At 43.7% G+C, this 17,623-nt stretch overlaps 2 protein-coding genes and 1 long non-coding RNA gene across 15 annotated transcripts in view; 1 reads left to right on the top strand and 2 right to left on the bottom strand.

Annotated features, from left to right (window-relative positions):
• The window catches only part of PTPN22 (protein tyrosine phosphatase non-receptor type 22), a 37,995-nt gene extending 29,769 nt beyond the window's left edge, over window positions 1-8,226 (bottom strand). For all 7 annotated transcript variants that reach the window (XM_073319637.1, XM_073319640.1, XM_073319638.1 and 4 more), the window contains exons 1-2: window positions 8,137-8,226; window positions 1,326-7,963 (exon numbers count right to left, since the gene is read on the bottom strand). In XM_073319637.1, the coding sequence (XP_073175738.1) occupies window positions 1,326-1,412 (87 nt within the window). In that variant the 5' untranslated portion in view covers window positions 1,413-7,963; window positions 8,137-8,226. The remainder of the gene's footprint in view (window positions 1-1,325; window positions 7,964-8,136) is intronic.
• LOC140901222 (uncharacterized) overlaps window positions 1-10,786 on the top strand; it is a 42,976-nt gene extending 32,190 nt beyond the window's left edge. For 5 of the 6 annotated variants that reach the window (XR_012155793.1, XR_012155798.1, XR_012155795.1 and 2 more), the window contains exons 3-6: window positions 3,542-6,794; window positions 7,288-7,408; window positions 8,199-8,299; window positions 9,540-10,786. This is a non-coding gene — a long non-coding RNA (uncharacterized lncRNA). The remainder of the gene's footprint in view (window positions 1-3,541; window positions 6,795-7,287; window positions 7,409-8,198; window positions 8,300-9,539) is intronic. The other variant, XR_012155797.1, reaches the window with a different exon arrangement.
• A 487-nt stretch (window positions 10,787-11,273) lies between these two features.
• On the bottom strand, window positions 11,274-17,544 carry BCL2L15 (BCL2 like 15). Of its 2 annotated transcripts, none has more exons than XM_073319662.1 (4): window positions 15,364-17,544; window positions 12,842-13,026; window positions 12,065-12,280; window positions 11,274-11,390 (listed from the first exon to the last, which is right to left on the bottom strand). In XM_073319662.1, the coding sequence occupies exons 1-4, from the start codon at window positions 15,494-15,496 to the stop codon at window positions 11,373-11,375; spliced, it is 552 nt and encodes a 183-aa protein (XP_073175763.1). In that variant the 5' UTR covers window positions 15,497-17,544; the 3' UTR covers window positions 11,274-11,372. The 2 variants fall into 2 exon arrangements, with proteins under 2 accessions (XP_073175763.1, XP_073175764.1); XM_073319663.1 differs by having other exon boundaries at window positions 12,842-12,987.
• Window positions 17,545-17,623: the final 79 nt, after the last annotated feature.

Genomic DNA, 17,623 nt, shown 5'->3' with positions numbered 1-17,623 from the left:
GCCAATACTACTACTTGCCGTGTTAGTCTCGCCACGCTGGTTCCCAGACATGAGGGACACGGTGAGTGAGGCAATACCTTTATTGAAGCAGGTTTCAGAGTAACAGCCGTGTTAGTCTGTATTCGCAAAAAGAACAGGAGGACTTGTGGCACCTTAGAGACTCACCAATTTATTTGAGCATAAGCTTTCGTGAGCTACAGCTCACTTCATCAGATGCATACTGTGGAAACTGCAGAAGACATTATATACACAGAGACCATGAAACAATACCTCCTCCCACCCCACTCTCCTGCTGACAAAAAAACTTGAAGTGGGAGGAGGTATTGTTTCATGGTCTCTGTGTATATAATGTCTTCTGCAGTTTCCACAGTATGCATCCAATGAAGTGAGCTGTAGCTCACGAAAGCTTACGCTCAAATAAATTGATTAATCTGTAAGGTGCCACAGGTACTCCTTTTCTTTTTATTGAACCAACTTCTGTTGGTGATGGAGACAAGCTTTCGAGCTCTATGGAGCTGAAAGAGGTTCTGTGAAACTCAAAAGCTTGTTCTGGTTACCAACAGAAGTTAGTCCAATAAAAGATTAACAAATATTACAGCATATGCATTCATGTTGGATAAAATGTGCGTTTCCATGCGAACTGCTACAGCTCGAGACCTCAGAAGTTGCCGGTGTGGACCGTAGCGATGCAGAGAGCGGACGGACATCCTTCTTTAACACCTCCAGTTTATTACTTTTTTCCTCTTTCCTGCTCCAACTATGGCCCCAAATGCCAATATGAAATAGTGACTAGACCAGTCCCTGCAGGAATTTGTCAGGGAATTTCTCTGCAATCAGATCCCTTTTCTGGGTTTTCTTCCACATGGCAAGATGGGTTACTGGTGTGAACCATATTGAGTGGTCATCTGAGGTACCCAGTGTGTATTTCAGTTCTGACCCACTTGAGTTCACACTTTTCTCTGAGATAGATGGCTGAAGGGAAAAGGCTTTTTCAAATATTTAGAGACTTGGCCCCCACTGGTGGTATTAGGAGTGGAGCATCTAATCCCCCTGCAGCAAAAATTAAACTACATTCCTACGAGTCCATTTGCAAATTAAGAAACAGGAAGCATCGAATTGTTAAACACAGCTTCACTTAGGATGGAAACTATTAAACTGCTCTTTTCTCTTTAACACTGTTTCTAGATCCATTTTTGTTCTAGACTTAGTAAAAAAACAAAGTGTTACATGTAATCATTACATCCCAGTTCAGAATTTGCTTCAACAATTGAGAGTTTCCCCATAAAATTAGCTTAGACTCAGAAATGTGTCTGTAGGTGACTTACCAAAAACTCGTTTGCAAACTCCTCTCTGTTAAGTTTCCTGCTTTGGGCCCTGTCCAGGTTTTGCAGCAGAATCTCTCTTTGGTCCATGTTGTGTGACAGGGAGAGACTGGTCCGGCGAAGCAGAGGATGGACATGTCAAGTGCATATCATAACGGAAAGCACCAGCATGGAGAGCGCCTGCTGAAGGCTGTGGTTTACTGACTTCATTGCAAGTCTTAAAGGAAATTAGTGCGTAACAGCCCGTGTGGTCAAAAACAAAAAAACAAGATTCTTAACTCAGGGCCCTAGTGCCTCCTTTTCAGAGTGTGAACTACTGCGCTCATTTCTTTATGGAAAGAGGAAGCTGGGTGGTCTCACTAAGCTTACCTATACAGTTTTCTTCAACATCAGACTTCATCATATCCGTCTCTGAAGTCAGCTCCACTCTAAGATCAAAGAGCCATATAACACAGATAGAAAAAAGGGGAATTGCATTGGCTGTGCAAACCAGGGCAGTATTGGCCACATTCACCAGCATTATCTGTAGTTCTCAGTCTCACCGGAAATGTCCCTATGCTGATAAACAGCCATCTAAGAGAAAGACTTGACAGCCCTCTCTCCAGCAGTGCAGGTTCTTAAACACATTAGACTCCTCCAGCAAATCCTGAAATGCTCAGAGGTCACTGCATTTTCAAATGGCCTGGGATGAACTCTGGAAAGCCACATCAGGATCAAGGATTTACATTAGAATGTAGAAGTTACACAGCTATCCACAGGGGCCACTCACTATGAGACTGTGCAGGTCCTGGAACGTAGGCTGTTTGACTGACAGTCCTCAGAGCTTCCATCCCAGAAAATGGATCTTTAGTCCACCATTCCATTAGGGATAGTCTGGCCGCAAACAGAAGCCTAACATCTCTCCTTCTGTATTTGTAGCAAACTACTTATGGTTGGAAAGCCAGTAACTCCCGTTCCTCTTTGCAGTAGGAAGATGCTGCCCCCAGCTGTTTGTTGGCTGGGACGTGTAAATTCTGGGCCCAGTAAATGCTGTGTCGCACAGTATAGGGAAGTAATGGACCGCCTCCTTTCATGAGACATGTACATTTTTGCCATAATACCAGAGAAGATACTGTAGGAACAACCCTGCATTGGCCTTTGGGGATGGATTGGATGTGACGTAACAAGGCTAACAGAGGTTTAACTGCCCAAATTCTGTGAACTGGTGATACTGTTCCAGAAGGGGTCATCTAATTTTCTGGAGTTAGGATTTCTCAAAACCACAATCAGAAAGCATGACTTACTGGTAACAGTCTCTTGTAAGTGGGCGGCAGCAAGAACAGTGAACTCACAAAGAGTTGCATTTAGGAGCTGGACATTTCCTGTACAGACTAATTTGCAGCTCATCTCAACTCAAGATGAGAACCTGCTTTGTACTTTGGGTTTATGTACAGGTAAGAAAAATATTTCAACATAGCTAATTTCTAAAATGTGTTTTGAGAACCATGGCTCACAGGTGTGTGTATATGTTTATTTCAGTTTTGAACCATCACACATCTCATACAAACACCTGAGCAGACTCAAGACTTTTCTGCTCTGGGTTGTTTTGCACTGAGGTGGCTTCATTGGTGCAAACTCATGCCACACCAGTGCAAAAAAGAGACTGTTTCAAATTGGGGTAAATTTCCCTGGTGCCAATCACTTTTTACATGAGTGCAGGTAAATGGCTTGAAATGGGCATATCCATTCATTTCTTGCTTTATAGGTTTGTAGTATGATGTGAAATTTCACATAGATTAAGTTTTAGGCCCTTTGAATTTTCTCTGTAGTTCATGTTTGGTTTCTTTTCTTATATTTTAATAGCATGTTTCTTACATTTGTCTATGACAGTCTCATTTTTGTCAATGTGCATTTTAATAGCATTGCGAATCTACACAAACCTTGGCAGAAAGGTGAATCTTGAATAGTACATGCGGGTAGTTTTATTCAAAGAAATGTTTAGGTTTAGGAGTAATTCCTTTCCTTTATTATATACAGCACTTAAAAATTGTATGTAGATTAGCCTATAAAACTCTCCCACTGAGGTACTTGCAGAGCCCCGTATGTGAAACTATGGATTTATTCCTGAGACGAGTGGAGGGCAGTGTGTGGTGATTATGAGGGCTATTACCTGGTGAGATGGATTTGAAAGGGGAACCTCCCCAGATAGCTGATAGATAACATGTTGTGCTTTGTTGCAGATCCTCAACAAAGCAACTGCTACTTTAAGGACAGAATCTTCATGAATGTTCCTAGATGGCTGAAATGTACACATTTTAACTGTTAGCTCTGAGAGTGTGCTGACCTGTTCTCTAGCCATGCCCCTTGCTCTTCTCCCCGCCAATGGCTCCCCAAAACATCTGATGAAGAAATTTGATGAGAAACATCAGAGCCCCTCGGTCAACATTTACCAAATTTCAGCAGTAAGAAGAAATTCACAAAGTTGACAGTTTTTGTGCCATCTGGGTACTTTCATGAAGAGCCTGCTGTTTGTGAAATAAACCACAGCCATGGAGGAGACACTTCTATATCTAGGAGTACCCGGGAATTTATACATAAACAGTACATTGCTGCACACACACAACCTCAAAAGCCAGAAAGTGATAGTCATTTAATGGTCCATACCTTCTCCTACCCTCTGACTGCCAGCACACCCATCATACATCATAGACAACAATAACTCTTCCCTGACCTGCCAACATCCCCTGACTCAACCATGAACAAGTGTGTTTCCCCAGGCAGACAGTATGGGTGGGAGGATCTGTTCTGTTTGCAGTGATGAGAAATTGCTGCAGGGGATGCCAGCATGGTTGGCAGTGTTAAGGCCCCAGTGTGCTGTGGTGCATGCTGTGTGTGTTGGAGCTGATGTACACATCTCTGGCCAGAGTAGCAAAGAGTGTGTAATGTTACCTGACAGCTTTTAATTTCTTTGTTTTTGAGGTGGGTGTGTTGTTAGGCATGTTACATGTGCAGCTACCTTAACTGATACACAACATAGTGTGCTTTACGTATGATCTTCCATATTGTCATATCCAGGCTGAGCACTTGCAGCTTCAATAGAAGTCAAGGGAACTGTGGATACTTAATAACTTTGAAAAAAAGGGACACAGAATTTAAAACATAGAAAAAACATTTTTCAGAGCTGTAAAATACACAGAACCTAAAAGCGTAGTCTAGATTGCACAGACCTCTCTGCAGAAATGGGTCTTTGCATGGTCCAGACTAAGAATTCACTATCTGACACTTACAGACTCTGTGGAAAAAGTAAAATAAGGAAGTGTTATTTACTCCTCATAACACAAGAACTAGGGGGGTCATCAAATGAAATTAATAGGCAGCAGGTTTAAAATAAACAAAAGGAAGTATTTCTTCACACAAAGCACAGTCAACCTGTGGAACTCGTTGCCAGAGGATGTTGTGAAGGCCAAGGCTATAACAGGGTTCAAAAAAGAGCTAGGTAAGTTCATGGAGGATAGGTCCATCAATGGCTATTAGCCAGGATGGGCAGGAATGGCATCCTTATCCTCCGTTTGCCAGAAGCTGGGAATGGGTGACAGGGGATGGGTCACTTGAGGATTACCTGTTCTGTTCATTCCCTCTGGGGGAACCTGGCATTGGCCACTGTTGGAAAACAGAATACTGGGCTAGATGGACCTTTGGTCTGATCCAGTACGGCTGTTCTTAAGTTCTTATGACTTAAACACAGCAAAGACAAACAGTAACCCTGTCTACTGCACCAGCTGGTAGAAGATGATTCAGGAACGTATTGGTGTGGAATACAAAGGCCATATACAGATATAATGACTGCAGTGGAACTCACTGTAACTGAAGGTAATGATTCTTTAAACATTGTAATGTCTCATGAGATTCATTAGTTTTATAACTTGACTGAAAAAAATGGGATACCTGTAGTGATTTAGTTACTTGTATTTGATGTCAAATGGGAATGAACAATACTGCAGTTGCAAAACCAGAAAAGGGAAAGTAGTAATGAAAGCACAGCCAGAATGACACCAAAACAAGAACAGAGCTGCTCTGTGTGGCTCAGCACCTCAGTAGCAAGAGGTATTCTGCAGTTATACAGAAACACTGTTTGTATTCCAGTGGTATCTAGGATATCCAACGGAGATCAGAGCCCCCTTGTGCTATGCACTGTACAAATACACAGGAAGAGACAATCCCTGCCCTGAAGAATTTACAATCTAAATAGACAATACAGAGTGAAAGGGGGTACTGTTATCCCGCCCCCTTTTACAGTTAGAGAACCAAAACACAGACAGAGCACAGGCTTGTCTACATGGTGCGACAATGTGCACTAGAGAGGTGTGAATTGTAATGCTCCTTATTTTGCATTCACACAGTACTAGTACTACATGAATACACACTAGAGAACTTTTAGTGTGCGCCAGCAGGGTCTACTTGTGCCAGTTAGTGCTCTTTAGAATTCAAACCCCTGTAGTGTGCTTTGCCATACCGTATAGACAAGACCTACCTGACTTGCCCCAGGTCCCATGGAGTCTAGGGTGGAGCCAGGAACTAAACCCAGATGTCCTGAGTTCCAGTCCAGGGCCTTAACCACTAGGCTAACCAACCTCTTTTCTTAAGTGATGAGAGGAAGAGCTGAAGTTTAAAAATACATGGTATCCCCTTCAATCACAGAATTCCTGATGTAGTAGCAGCTTCACCTTATCCTAACAGATGATTCCTGATCCAGAAGGCCTGAAGAGGAGCTGTGTGTGACTGGAAAGCTTGTCTCTCACCAGCAGAAGTTGGTCCAATAAAAGATATTACCTCACCCACCTTGTCTTGCTAATCCTCATTTTATTCAGTTTTAGATAAATACGTATGCCAAAGCTGGCACACATTTGTCCAGAGATTCATCTCAGTCTGGTGTGGTGACGAAAGCATATGGAGGCTTTTGTACTGTGAACTCACTGATCAAGGATCAATAGTATGTAAATGCCTCTGCCTTTCCCACTCTTTCTAAACTCAGCAGTGAAGCCATGCAGCCTCTTGAGACTAATCCTTGGAAAGAGCCTAGAACTAGACAGGGATATCTGCAGCAAAGTCTGATTGGGTAATCCAAACAGTGCTTCACACCCTTCTGTGTATTGCATCTCACCAGAACAACTACGTGGTTCCATTTCAGAGCCTCTCTCCACACCCCTTATTACTCTCACCAGCCATCCCGGTGAATCCTGCCTAGGGAGATCAGTGACTGTCAGATGTCACTCAGCCACAGGCTCTAATGTCTACTACACATGGTACAGAAAGAGCTTTCCGACCAATATCATCACAGCAGCAACCTGGTGCTTCACTGTGGAGACCTCCTGGAGAATCAGACCTATTATTGCCAAGCTTCAACTCGCAGAACGAACAAATCCACCCAGGTGTTGAGAGCAGAGGTGCTGACCCCAGCAAAAGAGAACTGCACGTACCAGTTACAATTAACAGGTAGTGTTTTTATTTCAGTGTTAGCTTCATGGACTGATTAATAAATAATAGGCAAAAAAAATCTGTAAAATACATGTTAAACTCCTCTCACACTACGTTATGCCTACTAAATATGGACTCCCCCAAAAGCAGAAAGGAATCAAGCTACAAATACAGCAGTATCGTCTCCCCATTCTTATATTGCCTATTGTACTCATCCTTAGACACCTCGTACATGTGCAAACAATACCGGCACATGTGCAGCATGGGGAACGGAATGTCAGACATTTTGCTCCCACAAATACCAGATCTTTACCCCTTGAGTTAAAGGAGAATGCTCCTTAGCTGTAACAGACAGGAAGGTTTAATTTTCTTAAGTAACTAGAGAACTGTTCAATGTAATGTACATTATTTTCTTTGCCCTTCTTGTAGTTTAAGGGGAGAATATGAAATGTCAAATGCCAAGTGAATATGCATTGGATTCTATACAAGCAATTGTATGTTTTTATTACAGATGGTGAATCATACAACTGTATAAGAACAACCCCAGTGTTCACAGTTGAGATGCCTTGAACACCCTTCATGGGCTATTCAGCACCTTGCTCCAACTCCTCTAGTCATCCTGGCACAGAAGAGTAGGTACCAGCCATCACAACTGTGGGTTCCTACTGATTAGATAGGGTTTCTCTCAGAAATCCTAAGTGGAAATTTCTGTCTAAAGACATTTCAAACTGTAGCTAACATGGTGAGAATATTTGTGCCTAGGTACCACGGCGACTGACACACTGGGAATATTAGAAAGAGACATGATAGAAAGAAAATCAGTACAGAAGAGATTTAATAGGGAATGAAATTGCCAACTTGATCCAAATGTCAGAGCACTGCATCAAAGTGTCAGAGAGGACAAGAGCTTGACAAGACTTAAAAAAGGATCAAGCACGTATATGGACATTGAGAACTTTCAGTTACAGAAGGAAGGACTGTAATAAATTATAAAGAGGATCATATTCTTCAGGGCATCATAACCTTCAGGGTTAAGGAAAGATTACCAGGTGGGCAGGATATTCCATAATTGTCTCACTGGGTTTCCTGAACTTTCCTGTAAGACATCTGTTACTTGCCTCGGCTGGTGCCAGGATACCTGACTAGATGGACCATTGTTCTGATCCACTATGGAGATCCCCATGTTTCTATTTAGAAATAAGGGCAACAAATGAGACAACAGAAGTCAGCACCACTGTTTGAAAAACAAATGGTTACAATGTGACTTGTGCTCCTAAATTCTGTGGGCATTTTTGAAAAAAATCTCCTCCAGTCGAACTTGTGCTTGTTGTATTAAATGTTTCGTAAAAGCATCTTTTACCTGCAGATCCGGTATTTCCACAGTGGCTACTCAATGATTTATTGTCCCCTCTTTTGCTTTAGTAGTTGGATCCCAGTTCCATGGGCTATTCTGCGCTGGTTGTTCCTGGTTATTCTAGTAGCATCTTTAATTATCATTCAGAGCAACAGGACATAGAAAAGTGGTGAGTTTCTTTTAACTGTAAAGACAATTTTCATTCAGTTCTATAGCACAATTAACAGTGTTACAATTCTCTACCAAACAGTCAAGCAAAGGATGCTTGTGTGTAGAATTCTATATAAAAGCTAGGTATTAAAATATTATTAATGTGCATTTTACAAATATATGCTCAAATGTGACTTGAGAGACTAGGCAGGTTTTTATTTTTTTATTTGCTGTAAATATTTTATAATATTTATAAAGACAATTTCCATTTCTACTGAAGCTTTTTAAACCTATCATCAAGAAAAAAAAAATAGCTTATTTACTAAACAGAAGCAGTTTCCTGCTTCTGCACTGCTGGAAGCTAGCAGCTCTCTCGAGAACACTGCTTCTGTGTACTGCCAGTAGTGTGCGCGCTCTGATATACTTACTCCCAAGCAGTAAATCTTTGATCCCCAGCTCTTAACATATGGTATACTAATTTTCTGAATTTTTTTAAGTGTAAAATTTTAATTGCTTTACATTTCTGTTCATATCAATGGAACTGTTTTCTCATGTGGTTTTGGCATGAGGTTTAAAAACCAAAACCAAATACCAAAATTTACCAACAGAAGTTGAGTCCTAAGACTAATATTGTAGTGAGTTGCAGCTCTTTGCTCTTGTGATACATCATAGTCATGACACCGTACCAATTGTTTCCTCTTCCTTTATATACCATAAGCCTGGAGATAATTTGATTAAAATATGGATACTTTGAATTATAAAAAAAAACTACCAGTAAAATCGTATTAACAAAATCAAAGGTACCCACGGATTATAAATTTGTCCCAAATCCTTGATAAATGAGAATGTCATGCTTCTTTAAGAGTGAGCTGCCTGCTTGTAGCTTGACCCAACCATACCCTTATTCACTAAAAAAGATGCCCATTCAAGAAATATTTAAGAGGCCCAAATTATTCATGGATCATGAGTATAATTCAAATCTGGAACCTGCATGGGAATCTAGGAAAATTATTTTTCCATAGTACAAGATTCAACGCCTAATGTGCCAGGATGATACATCTATAATTATCCTGCTGATCTTCTGTATACAAGGGCAGGTAGCTATGCAGCATCTATCCTACCTGACCACCTGCTGAGTTTCATACAGGGCTGCTCTGAGTGGGTTTGAGTGCAGGGTACAAACACAGTCAGAAAGCACATTACAATAAAAATATCCTTTGGTTTTAGATTAAAACAAACTGAAATATTTTGTTTTTAAGACTTCATTTCCAGAATCTTTGAAGTGCCCCCCTCCATCATCCCACCAAGAGAAGGTCAGAGAGACTCGCATGGTCTTTGGTGAAGTCTAATTTCCAAGCCATCATCAGCAATGCGATATTGCCTTCCCCTGGGGCACAGGAGGGTGCAGTCATCTGGACCTGTTATCAGTAGAACATCTGGACACCTCCAGCACACTGGGTCACCCAAGAGACCACACTTCTCTGTACACCATTCAGCATACAGGAAGCAATGTCTTGATAAACTCTGAATACACAAACTGTTCTAGCAACAAAGACATATGCAAAATCCACAGTTTCCAGTCACATTTATAACTCTCTCTTTTGCATGTAAGCTGCACTCTATGTTCCAAAAATGCTTCTGACAGATGCTGTGCACACAGAACAGGTTCAGTTAGCTTGTGCGCTCGTCACATTAATCTGAAACCTACATAAGGTTCCTAGACAAAGAATGCCTGTGTGTATATTTGGGATCAACCCTTCCCAGCCAGGCTTCCCCAGATCCAGGCCAGAGTACCTAGTCCTGCCCCACCAGGAATCACTGCTAGGAGACAGGGTCAAGGGGCTCCAACTCCATTAGCCTTTAAAAAAAACCCACTATGCCAAACTGCTCCACCTTATGTAACTTCCTAGTGAAACTTCTCCAGCTGACAAGACCCAAACACCCAGAGTGAGTCAGCAGTGGCAGAAAGGAGAAGACTTCATACTGGGCACCAGATATGAAAGGAGCAAAACCCCCTAAACTTCCTAGACACGCAAAAGATTCTGTACCAATAGTGAAAATCTCAGATTGAGTGTCCCTGGACAGACAGACAGACAGCAAAGCAAAGACTTTGGGGGATTTCAGGGTTAGTTACAGATTAGCAAAAAACAAGCAAAATGGCAGAGTTATTGGATTTTTGTCACAAATCCAGTTCGGAGTACTTCTGCAGAACTCTTGCCTGGTTTTCTGAGTGGCAACAGATCTCTCTATCCCCCAAAGAGACATTTCTGTCAATTTAAATTTTGTAAAAGCAATCCTTCTTGTAACTGTAGAGCAACAGAAATGTGTGAAAATTCTAAGGGAAAACCACCATTTTAAAACAATCATTGACCTGCAGAGTTTGAAACCCAAACATGGTCACACTAAGCCCCCTGACCTGGAAACTAACTCTACGCCAGTGAAACTGATGCCATTGTCTAAGTAGAGAGAAATGCAGATAGCAAATAAAATGCTTAAAAATGACAAACTGGATATTGATATTCTTTCCCTTCCAGTGATCTAGGGTGTGTTAGTAACAGAGAGAGACACTTGTTTGCAACCTGATTTTTAAATGACATCTTCCCTTTGAGAGGCTGTAAGGGCAACTGCCCTATTAAATCAACTAGCAGCACAGCTACTTTCCCTCAAGCCAGTTCACACCCTGCCCATCCATGTTTCCCAGCATTATACTAGGCAGCCATCTCTGGCTCCCTCTCCCTTCGGGGTTGCAGGGTAGGAGTTCAGCACCAAAGCTGGCAGAACAAACAAGTGTTATTGTGAGTCCTCACACTTAAAAGTTGCATTTACAGCCTATGTTAGAGGGAAACAAAATCAATCCTACAAATTATTTGTAAATAAATGAATAAGTGCAAGAACAAGAGAGCCACATCTGGTGTGGAAGAATAGCTACGTGTTGAGATGTCCCAATTACTGACTGTATCGATCTTCAGGGCAGAGGGAAGTAGAAAGACTGATGGCTGGGAAAACGGTTTTCAGAAAACAGTTTAATAGTTTTAAGTCAAGTCACTGAAAGCTGCCATTTCATTCCCTTGGAGGCAGTGTAGCCTTTTCCATCAGTTTCCAAAGTTCTCCTAAAAAAATTGAAAGAAAGAATTAAAAACAATGGTTAAAGGAACTAGCAGTAAGAGAGGTGGCCCAAGTGCAGGATGGGGAAACCAATTCTACTCCCAGCTTGCATGCCAACCTTCCCTCTGGCCTGGGCCAAGTCACTTCATCTTTCCAGGCCTCAGTTTCTTCAGCTGTAAAATGGGGAACCCTACCCCCACAAGGGGGTGAGAGAAAGTGTCTGTAAAGCCCATAGGAGCTAGAAAGTGCTAAATATGATTAACTTTTATTCCTTATGAACTTATCTAGGGCAGAAATGTTAAGACTCGCAGGGTGCTAAGACAGCGGTGAAATCCTGTTGAAGTCAATAGGAAGCATACCATTGACTTCAGTGAAGGCAGGATTTCACCAAGATGTTTTTCAAGATGTGCTTCAGATACAGAGACAACACCTGAAACATAGGACTACAAGGTGGAACAGTCTGGTGTTTTTGGGGTCAGTGGCCAGCAATGCCAGGGCATGCCCCAGAATGGCATGTTGCAGGGCTGAGTAGGCAGGCTGACAGGGTTAGGACACCTCCTTGGAAGTGCAATGAATGGTGCCCTCAGAACACTGGGTCACACTGTAGCCAGTGCAGACTGGCAAAGGAACAGAGCCACAAGTGTCAACAGAAGAACTTCAGTGATCCTTGAGCACTCACCCAGCCACCACGGGTCTCGATGTATCCTCTCACTTCACGGTTCCCATTAATCAGTTCCACAAGCTGGATTTGACGAGCCACAGCTGGAACTTTCCGGGAAAGGTACACTAACAATTTCACAGACACTGCCAGAAAAGCTCTCTCATAGCCCAGCTCAGGATTCAGGCTGCTCCAACTCTTGCTGAGAGAATCCACCATGACTCCAAATTCCTCTACCTGGGAACACCAAGAGGAGGCTTTATAAAATACCACGGTTAAAATAAGTCTTGGTTCAAACCCCACAGGGTTACCCAGGCCTGGCTTGCTCTGCTCTATGATTGAGGCAGGTGACCCCCCTTGGGCAGCGCATTGCTTGGTACATCTAAGTCAGACTAAGGTCTTCAGGGCAGAGACTATATGTACTAGGTGTTTGTACAGTGCTACTGTAGTTCACACAATAGTGCTGGGGGAGAAGGAGGGACAGTTTCCAATTTAACTAGGACTGCAAAAAGTTTGGAGCTAGAGGTGCATGAGCATTCGTATTGAAACTGGGCCAGGATGAGTTCCAGCCTCAGACCAGGCTCATGTCAGGTCAGCTAACACAGGCTGGGGCTGTTCAGACAGCTCCCCTTCTTCATTCCCCTTCCCTGTCCATTGTCCAAGAGCAGCCCCTCCCATTTCAAGACAAAGCATCCTCTCACATAACAGCACTTCAGTTAAGAAAGGAGGTGCTGGGGCTCTACAGCATATTGCAGAAGATGGGTAGACCCTGGCATAAAGAGAGTGCTTGTGCATTACCTTTCCCTTAGCCACCTCGGCAATGATGCGCTGGGCAGGCCGCTCCAGGTCCTCGTTATATTCATCTCCCAGTCTACGCAGATGACTGGCAATAATAACCGAATCAAAGGTACTTGAAGCTTCTGCTCCCGCAGAGAGCTGAAGTTCTAAGACGGCAGAGAGAGAGCAGGGAGAGGGGGTACAACCTGCAGGTCAAGTGGTTGAGGTGAAGAATGCCTGTTTCATATCTAAACTCCTTATTTTTTAATTTTATATTACATGAAAAAAATTGGGTTAAGAGAATGTGAAGTCAGGCACACAGAAGTTAGGAAATGCCAGATGAAGATTCCCCATGCAACCTTAATTTGGACCCCTTGTGCATATACATTATGGGACGATTTTAATTATATTATCACAGAATATTTCCTAATAGTTCCTAATTAAAAAATCCAAAAGACTAAAAACCAGAATTTCTATCATGTGAAATCATACTGACGCCCGATTTGGGTCATCAGTCAGGTTCAGATCTTTAGATCCACAGCACAGACCTGTACCACTTGAGTTAACAGAGTAACTGGTAACAGAACAACTGGTAACAGAACTAGGCTGAGCATGCGGTTCAGGCACTAGGTGAGAGACAGAGTTTGCCAAAGGGGTTAACACAGCTATTTGTTGACAGTAGAGGAACACACACAACTCCTAGGTTCAAATCTAGGTTCTGAAGGGCAGTGTGTCTAATGGTGAGACCCTTCTGCCCTTGCCCCTGGCCTCCCACAAGTCTGACCCTCTCTGCCCCCTTGTCTCTTTGTCCCAATCCCTCCGCCTGACATGGGTTCATGTTCCAGTTCACTACCCTTTCCAGACCCTAGTCTCATCCTCCTACCAACATCCCCAATGCCCAGCTTATTATTTCCTCCTTCTCCAGGCTTCCTGGCAGACAGCAGGGGGAGCAACAAGAACGAGAGATTCTCTGATTTGGTGCCCAGTACCCCAGGAGCCCCAGTCAGCTGGGAGCAGCATTTGCAGAAAAAATCCTGCTTATCCCCTGCACTTCCAGGCTGGAATATGCTCAGTACAGGCAGAACCTTAAGCAAATTCACCTGTCAAACCATTTAGTTTCTAATAAACGTGCAAACTGCAATTTTTCAAAGGCTTAACAATTTGGCTAGTTTGGGCTCTTTTGCCACAGGGATGGTAAAAGGCACAATCCTGACACAAATGTGCCCTCTGCCCAAGTTTCAAGTTCCTGCTCCAATGCAGGATGGCGCTAGAGCTTCTCAGCCGAACGGTTTTAAAAATTTAAGATGGGCAAAACACATTTCCCTAAACACATTCGAAGAAATAGCTATTTTTTCTTGACATTTTCCAAAACAGAGTTCAGCCTGAGGCAAATGCCCAGCACTGAAAATTTCAATCCAAATTGTTACAACTTTGGCAAAGTTGTAAGCCACTGAAGACAGGAAGTGTGGGCAACGTTATCTAGCGCAGTTGCTAGCTGCTCCTCCCATGCCTGGGTAAGTCCTAGTTGCCCTTTCTTATTACATTGCTAAGTTGCTTGCTTATTACTCCAGATATTTGGGTATTTTAATGCTTAGCATTCCCCAGCCCCCTTTAGAACTCTGGTTCAAACCCCACACTAGATTCCACAGGTTCAGGAAAACTTAATTTGAGCTGCAGCCATTCACCAGGCTGTATTCACAATACTCCAGTCAGTGGAAATAGACTTGTATGTGACCCATTAGCCCAATGGGAGCTCAGCACAGGGGACAGGCAGATAGGAGACTCTCCCTCTGGGCCAAACTTCCCTTTCCTCCTTCAGCTCCCTCCTCCATGCTTCCATGAAACCTTTGAGAAACAAATGCTGCTTGATGCTTACAGCACCTCCCACTTGCACCAACTCTCAGCCACTCTCTGGGCCAGATTGTCTTTTGACTGGGTCTGAACTAGGCTGTACACTCCCCGGGACGGAGACCACACCTTTCCTTATTTGTTAAGAACCAAGTACAGTGTTGGTACTCGATACATTAACGATAACTAGTTCTTTGGTTACCAGGACCAGTTACACTTTCCCCATCACTATTAAGACAAGTTATTTTTATGGAGATTTGGCGAGTGAAAAAGTTACTGGCATTTATAACTTGAATCCAAAAATCCCAGGTGCGCTACAGACTATTACAAATATATTTAATCTGCATGCTTGTGATACAGCCTGGACTTTTCAATGACAAGCAGTCAGGATCTCCATTTTGCATCTCATTGGACAGAGTGTCCTTTCCAATAGCATAGTTCTCCGTAGTCCCACATCAGGGAAATGGTTCAATGTGGACTGAGAGGGAAGGGCAACACCGCTCCTTGCAGTCACCTGGAGACTCTCATGGAAATACTGACCCATCCCAACCCTGCTTCGCTTGAGACCTGCCAGCCCAAATGCAGCCCTCGTCCCTATCCATTACAGGAACACCCCCAACAGGACATTTACCTAGAACCTTCAGCCAAGAAAGCCTCCTGCCTCCCTCCAGAGATTTGGTCCCAGGTGACTTTACCTGTGCATGACTCAGCAGAAGAGTCTGTCTCCAGACTGTGGAAAGCAGTCCCTTCGTCTTCCCCTAAGAGATCAGAGAGAAGTGCCTCCACAATGCACTCGGTTTGCTCCTCAAAAGTCCTAGGGCTCTTCATTTTAATACGCCCCCCCCGGGATTATCTGAAGTTCAAACAGAAGCCAAGCTGTCCCTGCAGCTATTCCTCTTCCGGGTAATGTTTGTGCATAGAACCTTTAGAAGCTTTCTTCCTTTCTGGTCAGCTCAGTATGCGTCACACACTCCAAGGGCAAGTGCCTTAGGGAGACTCCTCCTCCCTTGGGCAGTAAAGCGCTGACAGGCTATTTCATCCCTCAGTCTTGCGCCCATGCACTTGAGTGTGGCAAAGTTTCACAATAACCATTTACTGTAAAAAACACAGCTGTCCAGAATGAAGTTTTTCCAAAGTCCATCATTCACCAAGGGATACCCTACCTAGGACAAGTCTAGGACTCAAAGGTCATGTCTACACAGAGATTGGAACCAGGTTACCTGCAACTGTGTAAACATGAGGAGTTGCTGACAGAGTACAAGGGTGTTTTTGCTGATAATTTCATAATGCAAATATGCTCCCAGCAGCCAGAGGTGTGGCTAAGTGAGCTCAACTCACACAGGAAAGGTCCTGCATGCTGGTGATAAGAGACACCCGACTACAGTCTATGCTTAAACCCAGCTGCAGCTATAGCAGGCAGCCTTATCTGAGGTTTTGCTGGTGTGACCATACCTACTGAATGCTTACTTACTGCAGAGAACAGATCTACAAAGATTGTCAGTGGACTTCACAGCAAATTCTGCGCTGCTGCTCCCAAGGTAGCAAGAGCAGCCACTTCACCAGCACAGGAGGGGTTTTACGGCTATAAGGGAAGAAGCCATTCCCTAAGTGTGGGAGGTCTAACCTGGTGTGGCTCTTAACTCAGAGTCACAGGGTGGACACTGAGGGTACATCTACACTGCACACAAAAACAAAAGACAAAACGCCACGGCAGCAAGTCTCATAACCTAGGTCAGCTGATGCTGGCTTGGAGCTAAAAACAGCTAGCTGTGTGGATGTTCCCAGTTGCACTGATGCCCGAGCTCTGAAACCCAAAAATGGGGGCTCCAGCCTGAGTGGGCACTTCTACACTGCTCTTTTTAACCGTCACATGAGCTCGCGTCAGTTGCTGGGGTCTCTGAGACTTGCTGCCATGGGTTCGTTCGGTTTTTTGTTTGTTTGTTTTGGGGGGGGGGGGCGCAATGTAGACATGCCTTAAGAAGGAGTTGGTTCAGCCCACCCGTGTGCCTCATTACCCATCTCACAGTGGCGCATGATAGACGACAGCTGGTCTCTGTCAAGAGAGGGGAACAGGAAACTGTGGCATACAGTGTAACAGCAGCAGTGAGCAAGAGGCTCCTGGTGCAGACTACAGGGTAAAAGAAACGAACTCCAGGAAGGGTTGGGAGTGGCCTACTAAAAGCAGCCAGTTGAGCTGAACCTCACAGACTCTGTCTGGAGACTCTGAAGTTAATAAACCCAGCCCCTAAGGAGCAGAGGTTGAACAGAGAGAAGCCTGTGTGTAGTTTACTGCGGGCCCTGAAGAGGAACACTAAGGGTATGTCTACACTGCATACTACATACAGGAGCACATCGAGTATATACACTGCATGCCCCTCTAGCACAGGTATAAATAGCAGTGTCCAAACACTGCGGTATGTGCCCTACCCAGCTCTCTGCATACCCAAGCAGTGCCTCCCCCAGCTACACTGCTATTTTTAGTAGTGCATCGTCCTGCTGCTGAAGCCTTTCCATGCCACCATGAAAGGCTCTGGAAGCAGGGAAAGGCTAGCTGCCAAAGCCATTAACTGACATGCACAGATACACACTGCTGCGTGGACACAGCCTGGTTTTCACTCTGGCACATAGCTAGGTGTACAGTACTTGCTGCTGCCAGCAGGGTGCAGTGTAGACACAGCTAAGACAGGGAACTGAAGAACCACTCAAGGCCACAAGGGGTCACTTGGGAGACAGCTGCCTTTACAGGGAGTCCTGGGGCTTGGACTCTTCAACAGTCATGCAAAGGGTCTGGAAACTGTATATTTTTATTCTCCTTCTTTGAGAGTCTCTCAGACATCAGCTGGGGAATTCATGGGCAAGAACAACCTGAGGAGGAAACTTATTTTCGAGCTTAAAAAATGCATGTTTTCAATAAATTGAACAGGTGAGAATGCTTAATTCAATTCCAATAAAAAT

The sequence above is a fragment of the Lepidochelys kempii genome, chromosome 21 (assembly GCF_965140265.1).
Source record: "Lepidochelys kempii isolate rLepKem1 chromosome 21, rLepKem1.hap2, whole genome shotgun sequence".
NCBI lineage: Eukaryota > Metazoa > Chordata > Testudines > Cheloniidae > Lepidochelys > Lepidochelys kempii.
This window is presented reverse-complemented; position numbering and strand designations above follow the sequence as displayed.

Excerpts from the sequence above, each read along its gene's own strand:
- BCL2L15 (XM_073319662.1), bottom strand. The coding sequence starts at position 15,496 with ATGAAGAGCCCTAGGACTTTTGAGGAGCAAACCGAGTGCATTGTGGAG. Across the intron at positions 13,027-15,363 it reads TTCTGCTGAGTCATGCACAG|GTTGTACCCCCTCTCCCTGC; the intron begins GTAAAGTCACCT and ends CTTGACCTGCAG. Across the intron at positions 12,281-12,841 it reads CCGAGGTGGCTAAGGGAAAG|GTAGAGGAATTTGGAGTCAT; the intron begins GTAATGCACAAG and ends TGGTGTTCCCAG.